The sequence below is a fragment of the Thermobia domestica genome, chromosome 8 (genome assembly GCF_964235325.1).
Source record: "Thermobia domestica chromosome 8, izTheDome1.hap1.1, whole genome shotgun sequence".
Lineage (NCBI taxonomy): Eukaryota > Metazoa > Arthropoda > Insecta > Zygentoma > Lepismatidae > Thermobia > Thermobia domestica.
In genome coordinates, this window is record NC_137461.1 from 18651604 (window position 1) to 18672037 (window position 20434).

The 20434-nt window shown below is 36.0% G+C and overlaps 1 protein-coding gene across 1 annotated transcript in view; it reads right to left on the reverse strand.

Annotated features, from left to right (window-relative positions):
* Positions 1-20434, reverse strand: part of LOC145691892 (uncharacterized) — a 38757-nt gene that overhangs the window by 14256 nt on the left and 4067 nt on the right. The window contains exons 2-6 of the mRNA XM_081767198.1: positions 17303-17468; positions 13623-13813; positions 11759-11916; positions 8589-8739; positions 3659-3736 (exon numbers count right to left, since the gene is read on the reverse strand). Of these exons, the coding sequence (XP_081623324.1) occupies positions 3659-3736; positions 8589-8739; positions 11759-11916; positions 13623-13813; positions 17303-17468 (744 nt within the window). The remainder of the gene's footprint in view (positions 1-3658; positions 3737-8588; positions 8740-11758; positions 11917-13622; positions 13814-17302; positions 17469-20434) is intronic.

Below are 20434 nucleotides of genomic sequence, written 5' to 3' on the forward strand. Positions count from 1 at the left end.
TATGATTGTCAGAACATAAATATCGTAATTTTCCGTAGTGTTGTCCATGGTTGTCTGGTCTCGAAATGCATCGTGAAAATGCAGTTTCAATTAGAAAAAGTATATATGTTTCTATTCTTCGAGTTTTGTCTTGTCTCCATTGATAGCTCTTGAGGGAAATCAGATCGGTAAAAATAAAAGTATTATACATGTTTTAGTATATATTAAGTTTTTTTTTTTATCCCCTTAGCTTATAGCACTGGTTCCTAACTGGTATGTCGCGCAGTTATACAGAATGTGTCTCGAAATTTTAGAATTTAATGAACCAATTTGTTGAAATTACTTTTGAGACAGACTATACCAGTCAATACCACAAACGGTAACAACAATGCAAAGTCTTACATGGAGTCACTACTTTACAGAAACCTATAGTTAGAGACGAAACGTTTTCGCAACAATTTTGATATTTTGTAGCATTAATTATCACAATTTTCACATTTGTTTTTTTTTTAATGTAGCACAAGTTTTTTTCTAATATTGCACTTGTAAACAGTATATTTTTGGTAGTAAGGTGTATTTAATACAAAAATCAGGATATACCTTGATTAGGTGCACATTCTAGCTAATGCATTGAGCGAAATATTGAAATTAATGCAAAATTTTAAACACTTTCTCTAACCTTATCCTTAGTTAAAGGATAAAATGCAGCAAGACATTACCAGTTCTTCTTTTAAGTTTGTTTTCCTGTCAGTAACAATCATATTATATTTGGAAAAGAATCTCTCGGCATCAACACTCGAGACTGGCAAACATATTGAACTTAACGAGTTGACAGCAAAACACCTGTGGTTAACTTTTAAACAGGGTTGAATTCAGGGGGTAGCCCGGGGGGAATCTCCCCCCGAAGAAAATTCATCCCCCCCGGAGAAACTCAAAAAATTTCAGTCACAAAATGTAGAAATTACTTCACCCAATTATTTGCTTTCTTTCTGTGCACGTGCAGACGAAATCCGATCTCTCAATATACATATGAATGACGCAGACCCATTCTATATAAATATTAAACATGTATCATCTAAGATAGAATACCAAAATAGTCAATAAAACCTGTATTTCTTAACGCTATGACCGAGTTTGGCAGAACATGAAATTGTTAACTATTGAAGAAGGGTTTGTATTTTAGTAGGTACTATACTCTCGCCCTATATTATATATAAGTAGGTAGCACTAGCACAGATTGAGATAGGAAAGGAAAGATAGGGAGGATCTTTCGATCATTCCATATGATCTCTGATTCAGCAGACTTCAGTTCTTGAAAATGTACAGTTCTTGCATTATTTGAAATAGGGCGCCTAAATCCCATTTCTCACATCGGAAGTAATAGACGTAAATGTGTTTTACGATTGTTAAAGTAAACACACCTTTCTTTAATTAAAAATAATTCAGTTAAAGGGTGAGATTCAGAGGGCGTTATTTAGAGGGATCAGGGAGGAAGTTATCTCTCCTGGGTTAGAGATTTATATAGATTTATCAATATAATAGTAGTATATAAGTGAAAGATTGCTATTGAAGGTGATGAAGATGCTGCAGAGTGCCGTGCCATGGGGGAGGGGCAAGCGAGGTGACGGCCCCTGGAGCCTAAGTAAGAGGCGCAAAATTCGGGAGGGAAAAAGAAAAGAAAAGAACAGGAAAGAAAAACAGAGGAATGAAACACATGTGGACATGTGCACCTATATAAAGTGAAAGGAAACAAGTAATGAAAAGTGCTCAAAATCAAGGAAAAGCAGGGTTTACTTTTTAAAATTTTCTCACCTTTCCCGGCTGCTCTGTCGACCTCACTCATATATACGGGGGTGCCGTTGTATACTTTCGCGCCAAGCGCTGATTTTCCACGACACGGTACTAATCTACTGAAGATTACGTAAACTAAACTATTGATGTGTATGCAGTGAAGAAACCAAGGCTAATATGCTTGATTTAAAATCAGAAGTGTGAGAAAGAATGATAACTTTTTGTTAAGATATTCCTATGTATGTTTGTTTTAGGACAAAAATATTTGAGTTAATTTAAATCTTTTTAAAAACTTCTACATTAGTAACAAACAGTAACTACTGAATATAGGAAATAATAACAAAAATAGATACCGTAAATAACAGTTAAAGTTTAGTGTAAAATATTTTTGCCAGTCTTTATTTAATGTTTTAGATAAAATTAGATTGTTTTTTTTTTTTTTTTTAAATTATAATCTCACATTGAATATTCATCAGCAATTAGTCTCAATATTAGGTAAGATGTGGATGTGAATTGAATTGTTAAATATGCTGTTTTCTTGCAAAAATACAGAAAAACAACTCTCCCCCCGAGGAGTTGACATTCCCCCCCGGGTGAAAATGTCTGAATTCAACACTGCTTTTAAACTGTTTAACAATGATATGATGTCAACTTCCTTATCCTCACTCTTGAGAACTTCACTAACCTTGCTTTAAAATTCACGGTAAGCAACCAACAGATCACGAATATCTTCACCACAAAACACAGTCAAGGATTTGAACAATAGTTCAGTTTTGTTGATGTCTACATCTTTATAAAGTGAAACAGTTTCTGGATCAAATAACTCGCAGATCTTTTTCGTAAATGTCACGTTTTTAAGTTAAATAATATTGGAAATGTGCCTTTTAATTATTATTAGCAATAATTAACAAGAATTCCATTCCACTTTTTCGTTTTCATTCGCATTTATCACAAGTAATGCCAAATTTCGCAAAATTCGCGATAACATAAACGTAATTTCTGGCTCTGGAACGAAAAGTTTGAGGTTTCCAGAAACATATACGCATTTTTTTTTGTAACGTTTCGCACATATCGCATTAACGAAAAACTTTCGTCTCTACCTATAGTCTTACACTATTAATAGTGGCGTACGCAGGAAGGGTTACGGTTTCAACCCCCTTGAACAAAACATTATGGAAAAATAAAAATTTACTATGTTAAAATATACACGGTGTTCCGGGATATATATATATATATATATATATATATATATATATATATATATATATATATATATATATATATGTATGTATGTATGTATGTATGTATGTATAGAAATAGAGAGAGAGAGAGAGAGAGAGAGAGAGAGAGAACCGCCATTGTTTATACATAGCCTGTAAAATGTACGCCGTTAAGTATTGTTGTATTCTCGTAACAGACACATGTCTTATGTCTAATTAATATTTTGGAGAAGAATAATTAATATACGGAACAAAGCTCCTTTTGACTGGATGATTAGCCTTCTCATTTCTCTGTGCGGGAGTCCCGGCTTTGATCTCCAGTGGGATTCTCTGTGGTTAAGGTTCCACGGAATGCTATTGGTCTATATCTTACTTAGACGCAGTATTGAAAGAAGACTAAGAAATAACCATAATATATTAAGACCTCGTAAAAATAAACAGTATACTGAGGTGATAAGTCTGCCCTTAGCTTAGTTAATAATGAGGTTTTAGTAACCTAAATATATTTCCCAGGAACGAATATCATGGAGTTCGCAAGCCTAGGTACACTTTATACCGCATAGTTTCATATGCAATATCGTTGCTATTTTTTTTTTCAATTCGTAGATTTGCTCTTGCATGATTTTAAGGCTATTATAGAAATAGATTTAGATTCTAAATATTCTTACCTTCTTCTACTTCTTTCATAATTTTCTTCACATTATCCCATATACAACTCACTTCTTGTACACTACATATCCGTGGGGCTGCAATGAAATATAGTGCCATTAGAAGATAACGCATTGAGTATGTACATTTCTTGACTGTTTAGTGTACTAGGTGTAATAATTATATACATATTACTCTTATTTCTAGAGGTACCACCCTTGACTCTTGATGCAAATCCCAAACTTATCAGGCACGTAGCCAGGATTTCGTGAAGAGGGGATCCGTGACATGAAATATTGTGGTCATCACACCAGGGGCTCGATCTATTCTAAACTATTTTACTGGAACATATATTGGCTCGTTTAGCCAGGATTTCGTAACGGGGGATGGGGGTGGGGTGGAGGTGACATGAAATTCTTTAGGTCAAGGAGCTTGGTCTATCTAAACTACTTTACTATCAACATACATTGGTTTGTTAGGACAATAAAATGAGGATATGTTGGCAAGTATTTTAATAACAAACTATGAAGAAATCTCGAGTAAAATAATAAAAAACAAATAACGTATTGAAGAAGATTTTACAATATTTACATCCTTCCTCTGTTTATTCAAATATAACAATTTTCCTTTCATTATGACCTCAGCTATTATAAAAAGTACATACTCAATAATGTCTTGTAAAATATTTTACAATATCTACGTTTCTTTCACTGTTGAATCAAATGTTAATAGAACTTTCTTTCCACATGAATTTTTGTTTTTATTATTCCGTCAATTACTGTCTGTTCCAAATGAAAGGTTAAAGGATGAGTAGAAAATTGTTTTTGAAATAACATGTTTGATACTGCAATGATGTGATGACGAAAAATTATGATAAAAATGTCCACACTGTTACACAACGGCACTTATGCTTTCGAAAGCTTGAAATCTCCCTGACTAGTAGCAGGAAGTCTGGGAATTCCGTAACATTTCTAGAAATTTCAAATTTTCTGACTCTTCCAGGATATCTCGCTCACCTCGCCACCATGTATTGCAAGTAATACAAATCTCCTCATAAGAAAGAGTAATCCCAAAGCTTCCTGTAGTATTTTATTTTTAACGCTGATCCTTCTTTTTCTCATTTCATTTTGTTTCATCCTTCCTTAATTTTTTTCATTTCTGGTCTCGAAAGGGGGTTCGGAGCCCCCTTTGGCTACATGTCTGCTTATCTCCCCCTTAAAATACTTACTTTTAATACCTCTCCTCCTACAATCCTGAGTATGACTTTTAATGATCCTAGTTTCCAATACCTCTCCTCCTACAATCCTGAGTATTACTTTTAATGATCCTAGTTTCCAATACCTCTCCTCCTACAATACTGAGTATGACTTTTAATGATCCTAATTTCCAATACCTCTCCTCCTACAATCCTGAGTATGACTTTTAATGATCCTAATTTTCAATACCTCTCCTCCTACAATCCTGAGTATGACTTTTAATGATCCTAATTTCCAATACCTCTCCTTCTACAATCCTGAGTATGACTTTTAATGATCCTAATTTTCAATACCTCTCCTCCTACAATCCTGAGTATGACTTTTAATGATCCTAATTTCCAATACCTCTTCTCCTACAATCCTGAGTATGACTTTTAATGATCCTAATTACCAATACCTCTCCTCCTACAATCCTGAGTATGACTTTTAATGATCCTAATTTCCAATACCTCTCCTCCTACAATCCTGAGTATGACTTTTAATGATCCTAAATTCCAATACCTTTTCTCCTACAATCCTGAGTATGACTTTTAATGATCCTAATTTCCAATACCTCTCCTCCTACAATCCTGAGTATGACTTTTAATGATCCTAATTTCCAATACCTCTCCTCCTACAATCCTGAGTATGACTTTTAATGATCCTAATTTCCAATACCTCTCCTCCTACAATCCTGAGTATGATTTTTAATGATCCTAATTTCCAATACCTCTTCTCCTACAATCCTCAGTATGACTTTTAATCATCCTAATTACCAATACCTCTTCTCCTACAACCCTGAGTATGACTTTTAATGATCCTAATTTCCAATACCTCTCCTCCTACAATCCTGAGTATGATTTTTAATGTACCTAATTTCCAATGCCTCTCCTCCTACAATCCTGAGTATGACTTTTAATGATCCTGATTTCCAATACCTCTTCTCCTACAATCCTGAGTATGATTTTTAATGATCGTGATCTTCAATACTTTGCCTGCCACAATTCTGCATATGGCCTTGATTGAAAAGTGTTATGTCCAGTGGGAAATCACAGACATTCTTCATTGAGCAGTATTCCAGAAACTCTTTTTCAGAAAGATTGTACAGATACTTGGTGAAGATATAACATGGAATACTGCTCATAGATTTCATATGAGTTCGTACTCCTACTCTTCCAACATTTTTTTATTTAATTTTTCTATCTCATGTCCTCCTCTCCTTTGCTTTACGTCTTTGTCGATACTATTTTTCTAGTAGTAAAAGCCACACGAGTTGACCCACCCGTCGCCGCTATATGGAGGTCTCACGGTGTAGTGCAGTTCTTCGAGTGTATGAAATAACCAAAACGATTTCCTGAGCTGGATTTTCGTACTTCTGATTAAAAAATAAATCTACTACTAAAATCGTAAATGGTTAGGACACTGATTGAATCGCAATGAATGTACAGGATGTTTTACAAAAGCTGCAGATGTTAGTAGGTTAATCTCCTGGTCGGTTTCGATCTCCGTCGCTGCTAAGTGGTTAGTGTACGCATCTTTGGCGTGAAATATCTAAGTTCGATTCTCATGTGGTTCGGATAGCATGCTAAGCTGTAGGTTTATGTATCATAATACTCTCGCTGCTCAAAGGGATGCTAAACCAAAAATCAAAATTAATTTTAGGACGGTTTACAATATTACCCGCCATCTGCAGAAGGTCTTGTCACTGTTATACTGAGGGTGATGTTTCGTGTCATTCTACATTCAGATGAGACCACCACTGCGTATTGTTACTGTGATGTCTTCTTCAACTTGTCTACAAGCGTCCAGCAATGGATGCATAATGCAACACGCATAATGTCCTCATCTTAGATGTCAAGAACGCTCATATATTGCTTAAAGGACGGTGCAGTCTCTACATGAGTTATGAAACCAAAGTATGAAGCTCTCATTATGCATAAATATTTTCCTGATCTCTAGTCCACCAACTATCACCTCTTTGGACATCTCGGTTACTTCTTCACAAGGAATGTCCTCTCTCGTGACCGGAAGGTTGAAAGTGCGATTCAGATTTTCTTCGCCATGGAGTCCGATCGTTGGCTGCTCATATTATAAACATGCGTGGCTGCAACCAAAGACTACTTTGAATAAGTAAGTAGCATATTGTTTTTTTTTTAAATTTTCTTAGCCTTTGTAAATAACACATTTAAAATACACCAACCTAATAGTTTACCAGTAAAATTCCCGTTTAGCTGTATGCACTTCACCCAGTTCGAAACTAAATATTTTTGTCCATCTTCAAAGAACATTTTCGGAGTCATTTGTCCACTGATCTTCAGCAAGTTTTGTGTAACTTACGTACTAAAGTCGCACACCACGCACAGTTTACTTCAGTTTCTCGTAAGATACTGTAGTTGGGGTAGATTGATAAGACGAATAAGGTGGAAGTACGAGTAATTCCCAAGGTAGTTTTGTAATACTTTTTTCATTCTATTAGTAGTATGTAAGTCTAGCATTATCATGTTACAGTAATGATCGCTTATGGAATTTTCCATGTTGGTGTTTGGTAAGCTCTTGATGGAGTTGATCTGACAAAAGATTAGAATAATATTTTGCGTTAATTCTTATTCCATTTAGAAGGTAATGTTGGTTGTAAGATAGCTACATTACAATTTCGAAAGACATTAGCTACATAAAGTGTTTATCCAGAGGTTCTTCTTCTGGTCTGAGTTAATCCTTAGGTGATATTTGATTTCGGATTGAAGTTTGAGATACCTGTTTTGTCAATTACTATTGTTTGTTATTAGAATAAGTTTTTAGAATGAACAAATACCTTTTGAAGTTGGTTTCTGCTTCGTTCCTCATACACGGCGTATATCTAACGAACTGAAACCTTGGTGATAACGACCAACATAGACCTGTAGTGTACCAATCTTCATAATCTATCTAATATCACCAATAGTTGTTCGTCTAACTTCCTGCAAGTTTTATCTTCGGTGTCAGCGTTGTTTACAAAAGTGTTTGACGACCTACTACGAAAATCGGCGGATTTCTGGATTCTGTAGATTCAACTAATATTACTTGTAGCTGCTGAGCAATTGCAGCTATTTTTGCACATATTTAAACATAAAGAAAATAATGTTCCTATGGGAATTACTGCTCTTCCAAATTTTCAAAATCAACATTTAAAAAATATGTCTGTACTTGCAGAGAATCTAAGTCATCCTAGCCAGTGGTAACTAACATCGTTGGACCACAAATGATTTTGGTCATGGCTGGTCAGTGTGTCACGCAAAAATACCACAATTCCTCTTGAAACCTAATTATTAACTCTGTCTTACTCAGTGACACAGCAGTTCCCAATAGGGTTGCATATGAGCAGAGACAAGACAACTTTAAAGTCGTGCTCATTCCTACTTCTCACAACTTCCGATACATCTGTATTAACTTCAGCTAGAGTTTTTTCAATATATAAAAATTAGCTAAACCTTGTATGAAAGTACAAAATCTATGCACATTCATATTCAACGAAAACATAAGACACATAACAACTAACTTACGTTGTTGCAGATCCAGACTGCATGACAAAGTATTTAAATGTCCCATAGTCTCATCATGAAGAGGCCTTCCACAACCTTAAAAGAGAATGTAAATGGTATAATTGAAGAGATGCTTTAATTATATACATTCATATTATACAATATACATTTACAAATTAGAATGAATTAATACTCACTGTCATAAGGTAGAATATACGATGAACAATTACAATAGGTTTCTATGATGTTCTGCACCGCCATTGTCCAGCAAGTGTCTCTTGAGTTGTCCAATGTTGAAGTACAAGATTCGGACCTAAAGAACCCCTTAGACAATTCGGTGTTGTCAATCTGAAAAAAAAATATTACAGTTTTAGTTACATGAGTTACGTATTCTCCCAATAATTAAAGTATGATCTCTGATGTTGGTCTATTTTTATTTTATTTTTTTAAAATTTTCAACTGAGCATTCAGAATAACTTGACTTGAAGGTGTAAAGTAGGCTCAGAAATACTCAGGCTAGAAATAAGATAGAAATATGAAACTGGTGTTGAATTGTTTACAAACTATAAAAGTTTTTGTCTGTGTTAGGTTTGTTCTGTTTTACCAAGTCTCAATTTTTTTTGTTTTAGGTTTGTAGTACGTAAGTAAGAAGCCCAAGAAGCCATGCCAACCAACCAGGAGAAGGCACAGTGTGTCCTGTGGTACCATGAGACACGATCACCAACCACGATGCAGAGACAGTTCCAGACAACATTTGGGAGGACTCCATCTGATGTCAAGAGCATTAAAGCCTGGTATGAGAAGTTCAAGAACACAGGGTCGGTTGCTGACCTTCCGAGGTCTGGTCGACCAAGAACCTCAGCAGACACGGTGGAGGCTGTGCGGCAGTCTTTTCTGAGAAGTCCTAAGAAATCGGCAAAAGAACGCAGGGCCTCACGTGAATTACAGATGCCAAAAAGCTCTATCCATGACATTTTACACAAACGTTTATTGTTTCGTGCTTACAAAGTGCAACTCGTTCAGGGCTTGTTGCCCGACGACGGTACACGTCGATATGACTTTGCGGTCGAAATGCTATCACGTATTGAGGACGATAATGATTATCTCAGACGAATTGCCTTTTCCGACGAAGCGACATTCTTTGTCAGTGGAGTAATGAATCGCCACGTGTACCAGATCTTGAAACCCTGCAGCAACTAATAACCACAGTCGTTACATCGATCCCTCCAGTGATGTTGGCTAATGTGTGGATGGAAATTGAATATCGCCTAGATGTGCTACGTGCTGCCAAGGGTGCTCATGTGGAAGTGTACTGATGTGACCAAAACTTTTATAGTTTGTAAACAATTCAACACCAGTTTCATATTTCTATCTTATTTCTAGCCTGAGTTATCAATTTCTGTAATCAGGGAAGGACTTCTCGGACACCCTGTATAATAATAACCGCAAGCACATGACTGGCAATAGTTCGTGTTGGTCCCTTCGTGATTCTCCGCGATGAATCGAAGGAGCGCGGACCAAAATGAAGTCCTCGGTGTTACGTGGTGGTACCTCCACTCTAGATATCTGTTTCGACTCGGGGAAACCCTTCCGCCAGTAGCACACTAGCGGTAATCCTTCGACGCGTTGCTATATCGACGATCGACATTTACCGGCAAGTGGTCAACTAGGTATTGGCGACGTTTACAGCATGGGATAGCCTAACGGGCATAATCGTGGGACGTTAAACTGAAAGATATCATGTCAATAGCACACACGACGAAAACTTTACAAATAATTCTATGTCGTCACAATGAGATAGACGCATTTGATTTGCCTCAAATCTTGGGAATTAAAAGAGTGGTGCCCATACTATCATTTATAAGTATTTCAATAATAGTCTCATCAGCAGACAACGAAAACTCTACAAAAAGTTTATTTTTATATAGATTTAATATTATTGTGCCATTCCGATGAGAGAGATTTTTCCTGAATTATGAAAAATAAATGTAGTGCTCACTGTGTAATTTATAGCAATTATTTTGATGCCCTGCGTTATAGTCTGAACAGGAAATAATAAGAATTCTAGAAGTAATTCTCATTTACATACAAATAAAATATACCTTTCCTCAATAATAATTGGCAGCCCTTGGTTGTTATTAGGTTTTGACAAATAATCATGCAACGAGTTTATAATTTACGCTGATTTGGTATAAGAGGTTTCAGGTGCTCTTCCCGCTGAAACTGTGGACTGTGGCGCCGCCACTCAAGGAAGTTAAGTACTACGAACTACTAAAATCAAGAACGAATCAAATCAGTCAGAGTGCGTGAGTCTGATAGAATTAGCCAATGACACACTTAGCTACGTGCCAGTAGCAGACGATGCAGTTAGTTACAACTCTAGAAGGTAGTGTCGCCGAATCACTTTCGTTGCATTGTGGGAACGATTTGAATTTCCATTAGGAATATAAGGAGTGCTTCATTAGGGTAATTAGTGGTTTGAAATGTCTTATAACCAGATAGTGGTTTTAAAACTAATGTCGCAACCTTATTAGCCATGTCGACTACTACACTAGAAATTGTTATAAGATAGTAAAATTGTGTTAAACATGGTTTGCGCTAAAAGACGTGGTCACGACTGGAGCTGTGAGCCAAAATGGTGTAGTCATATAACCCGAATTCGCTCGTGTTAAACTATGTTATACAGTAAAATTATTGTAAATAATTAAAAAATAGTGATACCAGAAATGTCCATACGCTTTAAATTTTATATTCAAAATAAAAAGAATATAGAAATAGCACTTACATTAAGAGTTCCATCGTGGCTCATCAGTTAGCGTACGCATCTTTGGAGTGGGAGACCCGGGTTCGATTCATGGCGGGAGCTCATGTGGTTCGAATTCCACGTTAATCAGTAGATTCATGTCTCATATTGCCTCGCTGCTGAACGGGATGTTAAACTCAAAATCAACCCAATCAGCACATATATTAAATAAAACATTGTATTAAACAGGAGTTCGAGACAGTTCTTTACACCCTGACGCCATATTGCCTCAAACCTCCTACGTTGGTCTGCATAATAGCGTCTTTTATATTTTTCACTGTGCTTGATCACAATAGTATTTTTTGTGCTATTGACACTCTTACAACCTTCTGCATACACATTTAGCAGACGCCTGCCCAAGTAACCTTGGTATTAATACTTACAGTGGCACATTTACGATTTTATTTTGGACACAGGTGTGCTTTGCTAACTTTATTCCTGGAAATGTGAAAATTCTGCAAGATAGTTTATTTACTTTAAAATAGTTTATTGAATAAACATGAAATTTCGGGGGGAGGGCTTAAGCCCGGAAGCCCTCCCTTAAATACGAAACTGAATACTTACAATCTCCATTGTTATTTTGGCTTCCAGTCGATGATCAAGGAAAAGAGCGTGGGGTTTGGTAGTCATAATGACAACTTCTGGTAGCGATAGGTTATCACTTAAATGATATACATGTCCATAGGCAACTCCCATGAAATGAACGATCGAGTGATTATATTCTGGAAAAATCAACATACGACAAAATTAATATATAATATAATAATAATAATAATAATAATAATAATAATAATAATAATAATAATAATAATAATAATAATAATAATAACTTATAGGCAGCATTTTGAATTATTGGTAGGAGCATTCTGAAAGTCTAACAGGCTCAGGTGGGCGGGTCATATAGCTAGAATGAAAGAACATAGGAACACTTTCAAAGCTTTTCCAAATGGAAAACGACCCTAGGAAGACCTAAATGCAGATGAGAGGATAATATTAAGATGGATGTCGCAGAAATAAGAATACAAAGTAGAAACTGAATACAGTTGGCTAAGGACAGAAGTCAATGGAGAGCTTTTGTGAACGTGTTATTAAACATTCAGCTTCCATAGGCCATAGAGTTAATTAGTTTGTATTTTGAAACTATTTATAACATTATATTGTCGTTTCTAACAATGTCAACTCATAAGAAAACGTTGAGGCGAGGCAAAAAGAAAATATGATCTACCAATACAGCCTGGGATAAATCCTTCTCCATATTAAATATACATAATTAAATATAAATGTTAAATGTACAGATTAAGGAGTTCAATGGACACTGAACGACATTACGGCGAACCCTCGATAACAGGTGGTGTCTGATGAAGCCAAAGTGTTAGTTGGCGAAACTGTAACACGTATGTAGTTTTTTATGTGAATATATTGTTTTGCTCAGCAAATAGTTTTGTTTGTGTTTAAGTATATACAAAGCAAAGCTTCTACTTATGGAAAATATTACACTCGATAACAGGTATGCGCCGCCATTAACTTCGGTGTTGTTGCAGCAAATGTTTAGAGAAGATGTTTACTGCACTTGGACTAGATGATTCAAGGGATCTTGCAATATTTTCACAACCCCAACAGGAGACACGTGTATACGCCGTGATCCACCCGAAGTACAAGATCAAACTAGCTGATTGTATGTTACAAGCGTACTATTTCACACGAAGGACATCATTCTGTCTGTACTTTAGTGGGAGTGGCGACTCAACAATGTCTGATAGAGCTTAGCTCACGAACTGTGCTATATGAGTTAACCCAACAACTGCTGCGAAATCCATGCGATGCACGTTTCATGAGACGTTATAAGAGTGAACAATTTTCTGTAATTTGAATGTGCAATAACACTGGTTGACCAAAGACCCACTTCCGGAACCAGATCTCAAACAGAACCGTTTCGAGTATAAAATCATACTCTTTGTACAGTGGAACTATGAGGGGCAATTTTCTTCGAGTCCGTTCCTTACATCGTATCAATGACGAGCTTTATTTCGAATCAATGACGAGTGTTGGAGCGGATGTATGCTGCACTATGCCAAAAATATCCTGCATTGATGAGTAGAAAGCGCGCCCTACTGTAACAGAATAACAAAATCACATTCAGTTCGTAAGTCTGATCCAGGATACAGAAGGGTGGAAAGCTGCGTCAAACCAATCGAGAGATTGCTGACCTGAGATAATGATCAAACTATAACTCATACCTCTTATTTCATGGACAAAAAAGAGCTCATCTATGTCCATTACTCAAAACTTTCTTTGTACTATTATTATAATACTTGTAGTTAATGTGATATATAACTCTAAATGTTAACCTTACTTTCAAGAATGAATATATCATTGTTATTATTATTTTCTTACAAACAATAAATATCTATTGATACTTCGAACAAACCAGCTTCTTCTTCCTTGTCATATCGGAGCATGAAGTTAAACTCGAAATGCATGTAAGATGTTCGTTTAATAGGTGTCCTTGTTGCGTAACATATTCCGCGTGTTCCATACACTGGTGACATGAACTGGCAACATTCCACTCCAGACAGAAGATGATCATTACGGAAACAACCCAAAATCATCTCTTCACAACTGAAAAAAAATATATATGTAAGAAAACTATATACACAAACTATGTATATATACACAAACTATGTATATATACACAAACTATGTATATCAATTCGCTTATAGACAGATCGAAAAGATAGGATATACCGAACAGGAAATGAAGTCCTTTAATTCTGTTAAATCTATAATAAACCTATAAGCCAATTGCAATAAAAGGATAAAGTCATAGATATAACCTGTTCCTCGGATGCTGAACCCATATCAAAAACAATTTCTCGCTACTCTTACAATTATTAATATACAGGGTGTTTTAAAACAACACCGACAACGTTTAGGAACTGATTCCTGACACCAAAATAATACAAAAAGTATAAACCAACCTGGGTGCACAAATGCTTTCTTTCTGAGTTATAGGCTGTCGAAAAAAAAAATGAATAAAAAACAACAAGTTGAAAGGCCCATAACTCAAATATTATGGGACCCGCCGTAGTCAGGCCAAGACTTTATTTAGGAACTAATATGTGTCTCATCCAAATATCTCTGATTCTGAATCCTGCAGTACTTCCGCAACAATTTTTGTATAGGTAGTTGGTGAGTACTTCAAATTATATGCCCGTAGCCAAACTGCATCCATAAAAATTGTTGCGTGAGTACCTTAGGATTCTGAAACATGCATTTTTGGATAGCGCACATATTAGTTCCTAAGTGAAGTCTTGAGTCGATTACGGTAAGTCCTATAGTTTTGAAGCTGTGGACCCTTAAACTTCATTTCTCTGCAGTTTATAACTCCGAAAGGAAGCGTTTGTGCGCCCAGGTTAGTCTATACTTTTCGTCTTATCTTCGTGTCAGAAATCATCTGCCAAACGTTGTCGGTGTTGTTTTGAAACACCCTGTATAAGAATCAATATTGAAACCGGAAGTAGTACTAGCTTTTACGACTTCTGGTTTCAATAGAATAATAGCAGCTGTGGTGAACTCTGTTCTTGGGGTCCTCCATTCACATCAAAAATATTCTATTGCCCCCTATTACTATTTTCGCTCTAAGAGAATCATTATTGGAACTGGAAAGAGTAACGGATTTCTACTATTTTTATTTGTAACAGAGGAATAAATTAGGAAAGGAAACCTATTGTCATTACCCATAGCATGCCATATCTTACCGTTTTGTTCTATGGAGATAAAAATTTAAGCAAATCTCTACCATTTCCGGTTTTAGAACAAGAGTAAGGGTGAGTATGGAGTCTATTCTTCTGATGTTGAATTGATGCCAGAATATTGCATTTCACTGTCTTTTACAGTGTTTGTTCAGTGGTGATCAACGTTGAAACTGGAATTGACTGATTTCTACCACTTTCGGTTTAAAAAGAGTGTTAATGGAGGAGGTGGAACCTATTTTTGGTATGCTGAATCGATTTCAGAAACCACTTTTCGTTATATCTTACTGTTTTGATTTGATATCTGTCGATGAACTAATGGACGTAATCATTCTATAAAACTTTACAGCATACATTTGATACCTACATGGCATAGCGTAGAAGTTGAAAGAATTAAGAGACAATTTACAATGTCAGTGGTATATATTTAAATCACGCTCGAGTCTAGCCATAGCAACTAAATACACGGTTCTGATTGGTGGAGTTATTCGTTTATCGCCACATAGCATACATACGTCACAAATCAAATGTCACATGCTGTCCTGTGTGCAGTTTCAAGTACTCTCAAGTATCCTACATAGACAATATAATTATTATCAATGATATTACTACAACTTATTATTTTATTATTATAACGACACCGTGTATAAACATGAAAGATAGGTGGTTTGTATCTGAATAATGAAATCTTAGAGTTTTATGTAACACGGTTATGTAGGCTAGGCTAAAGGAGACGATGATGATGAGAAATGAGTGAAATGGTGGAATGAAGAAAGTGGGAGGGAACTGGAGAACCCCGAGGAAACCCATGCACACGGTGTTTGTTCACCACATAGTTAACTTGGTGCCAGCTGAGATCTAACCAGGGACTCCATGCACCAGACGTGAACGCTCTACCACTGAGCCACCGCGACCCCTTGCATCTGAATACTAAAAACAAGTTGACTGCCAACCTCGGCAGTTGTGAAGTCTAGGAGGCATCGACATCATTCACAAGGTTCTGGGTTTGAGTTCCGTAGGAAGAAGTGTTCGGGCTCGAGCCAAACATTGTTAAAAGTTACAGGGCTCAGGCCAAACTGCTAGGCCCCGCTTTAGGGTTGTTAACATCTCGATCAGCTCGGCTCATAGCTCATTCACTATCGAGCCCAATAGAGAAGTGAACCGAGCTAATAGCCCACCCAAACAAGCCGACTCGAGTCCTCGGCTCAGTTGAGCAGAGCCGAACTAAGCTCGTTATAAAAAATATGTTATCGTCTCATTATCGAGACGAGACGAGATGCGAGCAGTGTCCCCTCTCGTGAACAAAACTAAAAGTATTCACCTTGCTGCTTACGTTTCTCATGGCTTTCGCTTTCCAGTCTAATCAGGTCATGATTTCAAAACGAGCTGAACGAACGAGCCATTTATCATACTCGACTCGACTCGAAACTGGACCTAAAAAGTGTGACTCGGCTCAGAACTCGACTCGAGAAAATTGCCTTTGACTTGACTCGAAACTCGAGTCGAGTTGAGTTTTAGCTCGACTATTTCTGATAGTCCTTATGAACAATGACGTTATAAACCAACAGCAGAGTAGTTAAATTTACATTGAAGTTGCAGCATCCAGTCGGGACGTAATGGCACGTGGTAATTTGTCCACTTTGCACACAAAACTTTGTTGACAAAAAAGTTATTTACTTACGTTACGAAACATAGGTGAGCGAGCGTCAGCGAACGAAGGGAGTTAGATGTCCCGCAGGACTTGTTTTATTCCACCTTTGCTGCAATGATAATACCACGTGACATTACGTCACACTCAGGTGGTGCAACTTCGATTAATATAACATCTACTATGGGGCGGGCCAACAACTACTCCAACCAATCAGAAACGTGTATTTAGTTCCTATAGCCAAGGTCGAGCGCGAAAAAAATATGCGTGAAATTGGTCTCCTTTCCTTTTCAAAAGTTTCTAACTTGTGATTGTTCTCCGAAACTAGCGAAACTGAGGGGAGCAATGTAATAATTAAATATGGCACTATGAATGAAGCATCTGGGAAGCTGGATAGGAATATTTAAAATTATTCACATTGAATCATAGTATAAGAGTTTTCAACCTACTTAGTTCAATATAAATTTAACCCTATAATACCCAGAGTGTGATATCATAGAATCAAAAAAATATGCTTTCAAGTACTTCTGGGAGGACAAAATGACAAGAAGTTCAGCAATAATCCAGTAGGTGGTGTTGAGCGTACTGTTACAGATGTGTCACAGTGGGCATTAGCAGCAAAACACCATTGTATTCAATATAAAGAAGTAAAATCCCAATGTTACATATATGTAACGCGGGGTATTATAGGGTTAAGCATGTATTTACCTTGGTCCTAAATTTATCATGAACTCCAAAAAGGTCCAATTCTTTTGTTCTAACTCCTTTTGGGCTTTTTCCACTGCTGAATCTGTTTTACTGAGTCGACTATATCCAGAGGCAATATTTAAATGAACAGCCAATAGGCTCACTGCATTCATTGACAGATTGTGTTCTGAAAAACAAACAAACAAAAAAAATTAGAAGGAAGAATGGCAGTGTTAAATTTCTTTAGACGAGATTGGGTTCGGTTGTGATCAGATACCATCGTTTTCAACTGGTTTCATGTAATATGCAATTTTATTCGAAGCGAGACGACTTTGTTTACAAACACAATGGGTGTTGTTAAGAGTTTGCAATACAGTACCTTTTAGTATTATACAAAGCTTACAGCTAAAAGATAAAATAACAGCATAATGACAAACTTCAACATTTGAGTGCGCATTTGGAAATCTCTACATCATTTTTATTAAGTCAATAATATATCGAGAGTTGGATCATGGAAGACCATTCCCTCTTTTCATTGCGACACTAAATATTCTTATGCGTACAGAAATTCGACAAAGAAACGCAACATTAATGTTAGCTGCGGGATTAAAGAACAACCAATCGATACACAACGTATGAAAAGCACACACTTCCGAGATCGAACAGAGTTTCAGAGGGTTTTGACAATACACAATGGGAAAGTAGAAGCTTAATTTTACAAAGTATCAATGATAATCCACATGATAAGCAACTATAATTCAATTGTTAGCAAATGTTCTGTGGGATCCAAATATATAGCACTGTAAATTTGAGTGGTCAATCTTGTTTCCTTTTATGGATATAAAATTTCCAAAAATTCAAAATTTGGAAGTTTTTGACCTTATATACAACTTTTAATGAGGGTTTATCATGTTATATGATTATATAGTTGTGTATAGCCATGAAGTACTCCTTTAATTTTTTGAGAGGATACATTGCCCTTCTTCTTAAATTTGGGAATTGTTAAAAAATCAAAATTTAGTAAGTATTCTGTAGATCTCAACACTGTCAATTTTGGTGGTTCTATTTATCTCTTCCTGCAGATAAAGATTGCCAGATATTTATATGGTCATGTGTTCGTCACGTGATCGGTTATTGATCTAAATCGGTGGTTCTCAATCTAATTTCTATCACGACCCCCATTTTATCACATCCTCTTGCCAGCGACCCCCTTATAATTTCTGGTTTGTAATAAGCTTGTGTGTTAAACACAAACAAACTATTTGCTGAGAAAAACACTATATTTACATTCTAAAACTACATACGTGTGACAATCTCGCCAAGTAACATTCTGGCTTCATCAGACACTATCGCCAATTTCGCCAACTAACACTTTGGCTTCACATTGATAGTGTCTGATGAAGCCAAAGTGCTGGTTGGCGAAATTGGCGATAGTGTCTGATGAAGCCAGAATGTTAGTTGGCGAAATTGGCGATAGTGTTTGATGAAGTCAAAGTGTTAGTTGCAGGGGCGGCGATTCAGGGGGCAAGAGGGGGCAGTTGCCCTCTCACTTCTTTGAAATGACCCAGTTTTTGCATGTATTACTGGTTCATAGAAAAAATGGTGCCATTTAATATTTGTCGTTGCGTGAGTACGCATTGGTTATTTGTCTTCCCGTGGAGTTAAGAAAGTTGCAGGAATTGCGTTTTAATTGCAATTAAAAGCAATTAATATTGCAATTGTGTATTTCTTAAATGTCATAGGATATGCCTGTAGTATTTACTGTCTTGCATTATCTAAACCGTAAGAGTAATAACATACATTTAATGGCATGGAATTTAATGTGTGGAATTAAAAAAATAAGTTGTTCATTAATCCCCAGTTTCAATATAACTTCCACAAAACAAGCCTCATTATTCACTACTATGATTACTGTTATCCCTTCTATTTATTTGTTTTGCAATTTTGTTATTAAATAATTTGATCACACAAGTTTCCAGACAGAATTGAAAGATGTTCATGAGCAAGCAATCAAATCTCTTCTTTCGTTATTTATGAGTACCTACTTGCGTTGCTCTTGTCAATTTACTTAATAAAATATGAAATACGATATATTGCATTTTAACTAAAAAAAAAGATAGTATCCTATTAGTTATACAACCTTTCGTCAAACAAAGTGTTAAAAACAATAAGGAAAACTAACATTGATATACGTACAAATATTCAGATCATGCCTTGCCCCCCAACTTTTAACGTCCAATTGCCGCCACTGGTTAGTTGGCGAAATTGTCACAGTATGTAGTTTTTAAATATGAATATAGTGTTTTTCTCAGAAATAGTTTGTTTGTATTTAATTATATACAAAGCAAAGTTTTTACTTTGGAAAACTTGTGGGATATTTAATATACTTATTACAGAAATCTCACGATATCCATCTATTTCTATAATAGTAGAATCCATTTCTTGTACCGGTATATAGTGTATACAGTACCGTAACTTTCCTAAAAGCGAATCAATTGAAACCAAATTTGGTCGTTCCATTCATATTACAAATATGGAATCCAATCCGTCATACTGTTTCAATATTGAGTATTTTAAATGAGTTGATAAAGTATGTCACGAAGATTGAACCGAACATTACCGCACTAGTGAAATCACACTATGCTAAAGTATCTAATTAGCTTTCAATTTTAATTGTATTTCCACATCCAGGTTTAGTTGCATTTGTATTTTTCTGGTATTTGAATATGCAATTCTCATTAGTTTCATATCGTACCTCTTTCATTTAATTTGATTTTTAAACAACTCTGCACCTGTTGAAAATGTTTAGTAGACCTATTTTTCGTTCTTCTTAATAATATGAATAAAAATAAAAATATGCCTATCAGAACAAAATTCAAAATAATATTTAAAAATATTTTCCGGTATTAGATTCTAATTATATTTATCTCTTCCGCTTATCTTCACGACCCCTATGAAACCCTCTTGCGACCCCCAGATTGAGAAACCTTGATCTAACTTATCTTCTCAACAAGTTATATGATTATATGTTTGAGTACAAGGGTCGGTTCTGTTTCATAGGACATGGGTACTTGATGCTCCCTTCTCAAAATTTGAGAGGGGTACATAGAACCACCCTTAAGTTTTGGAACTGTCCAAAACAGAATTTGGTAG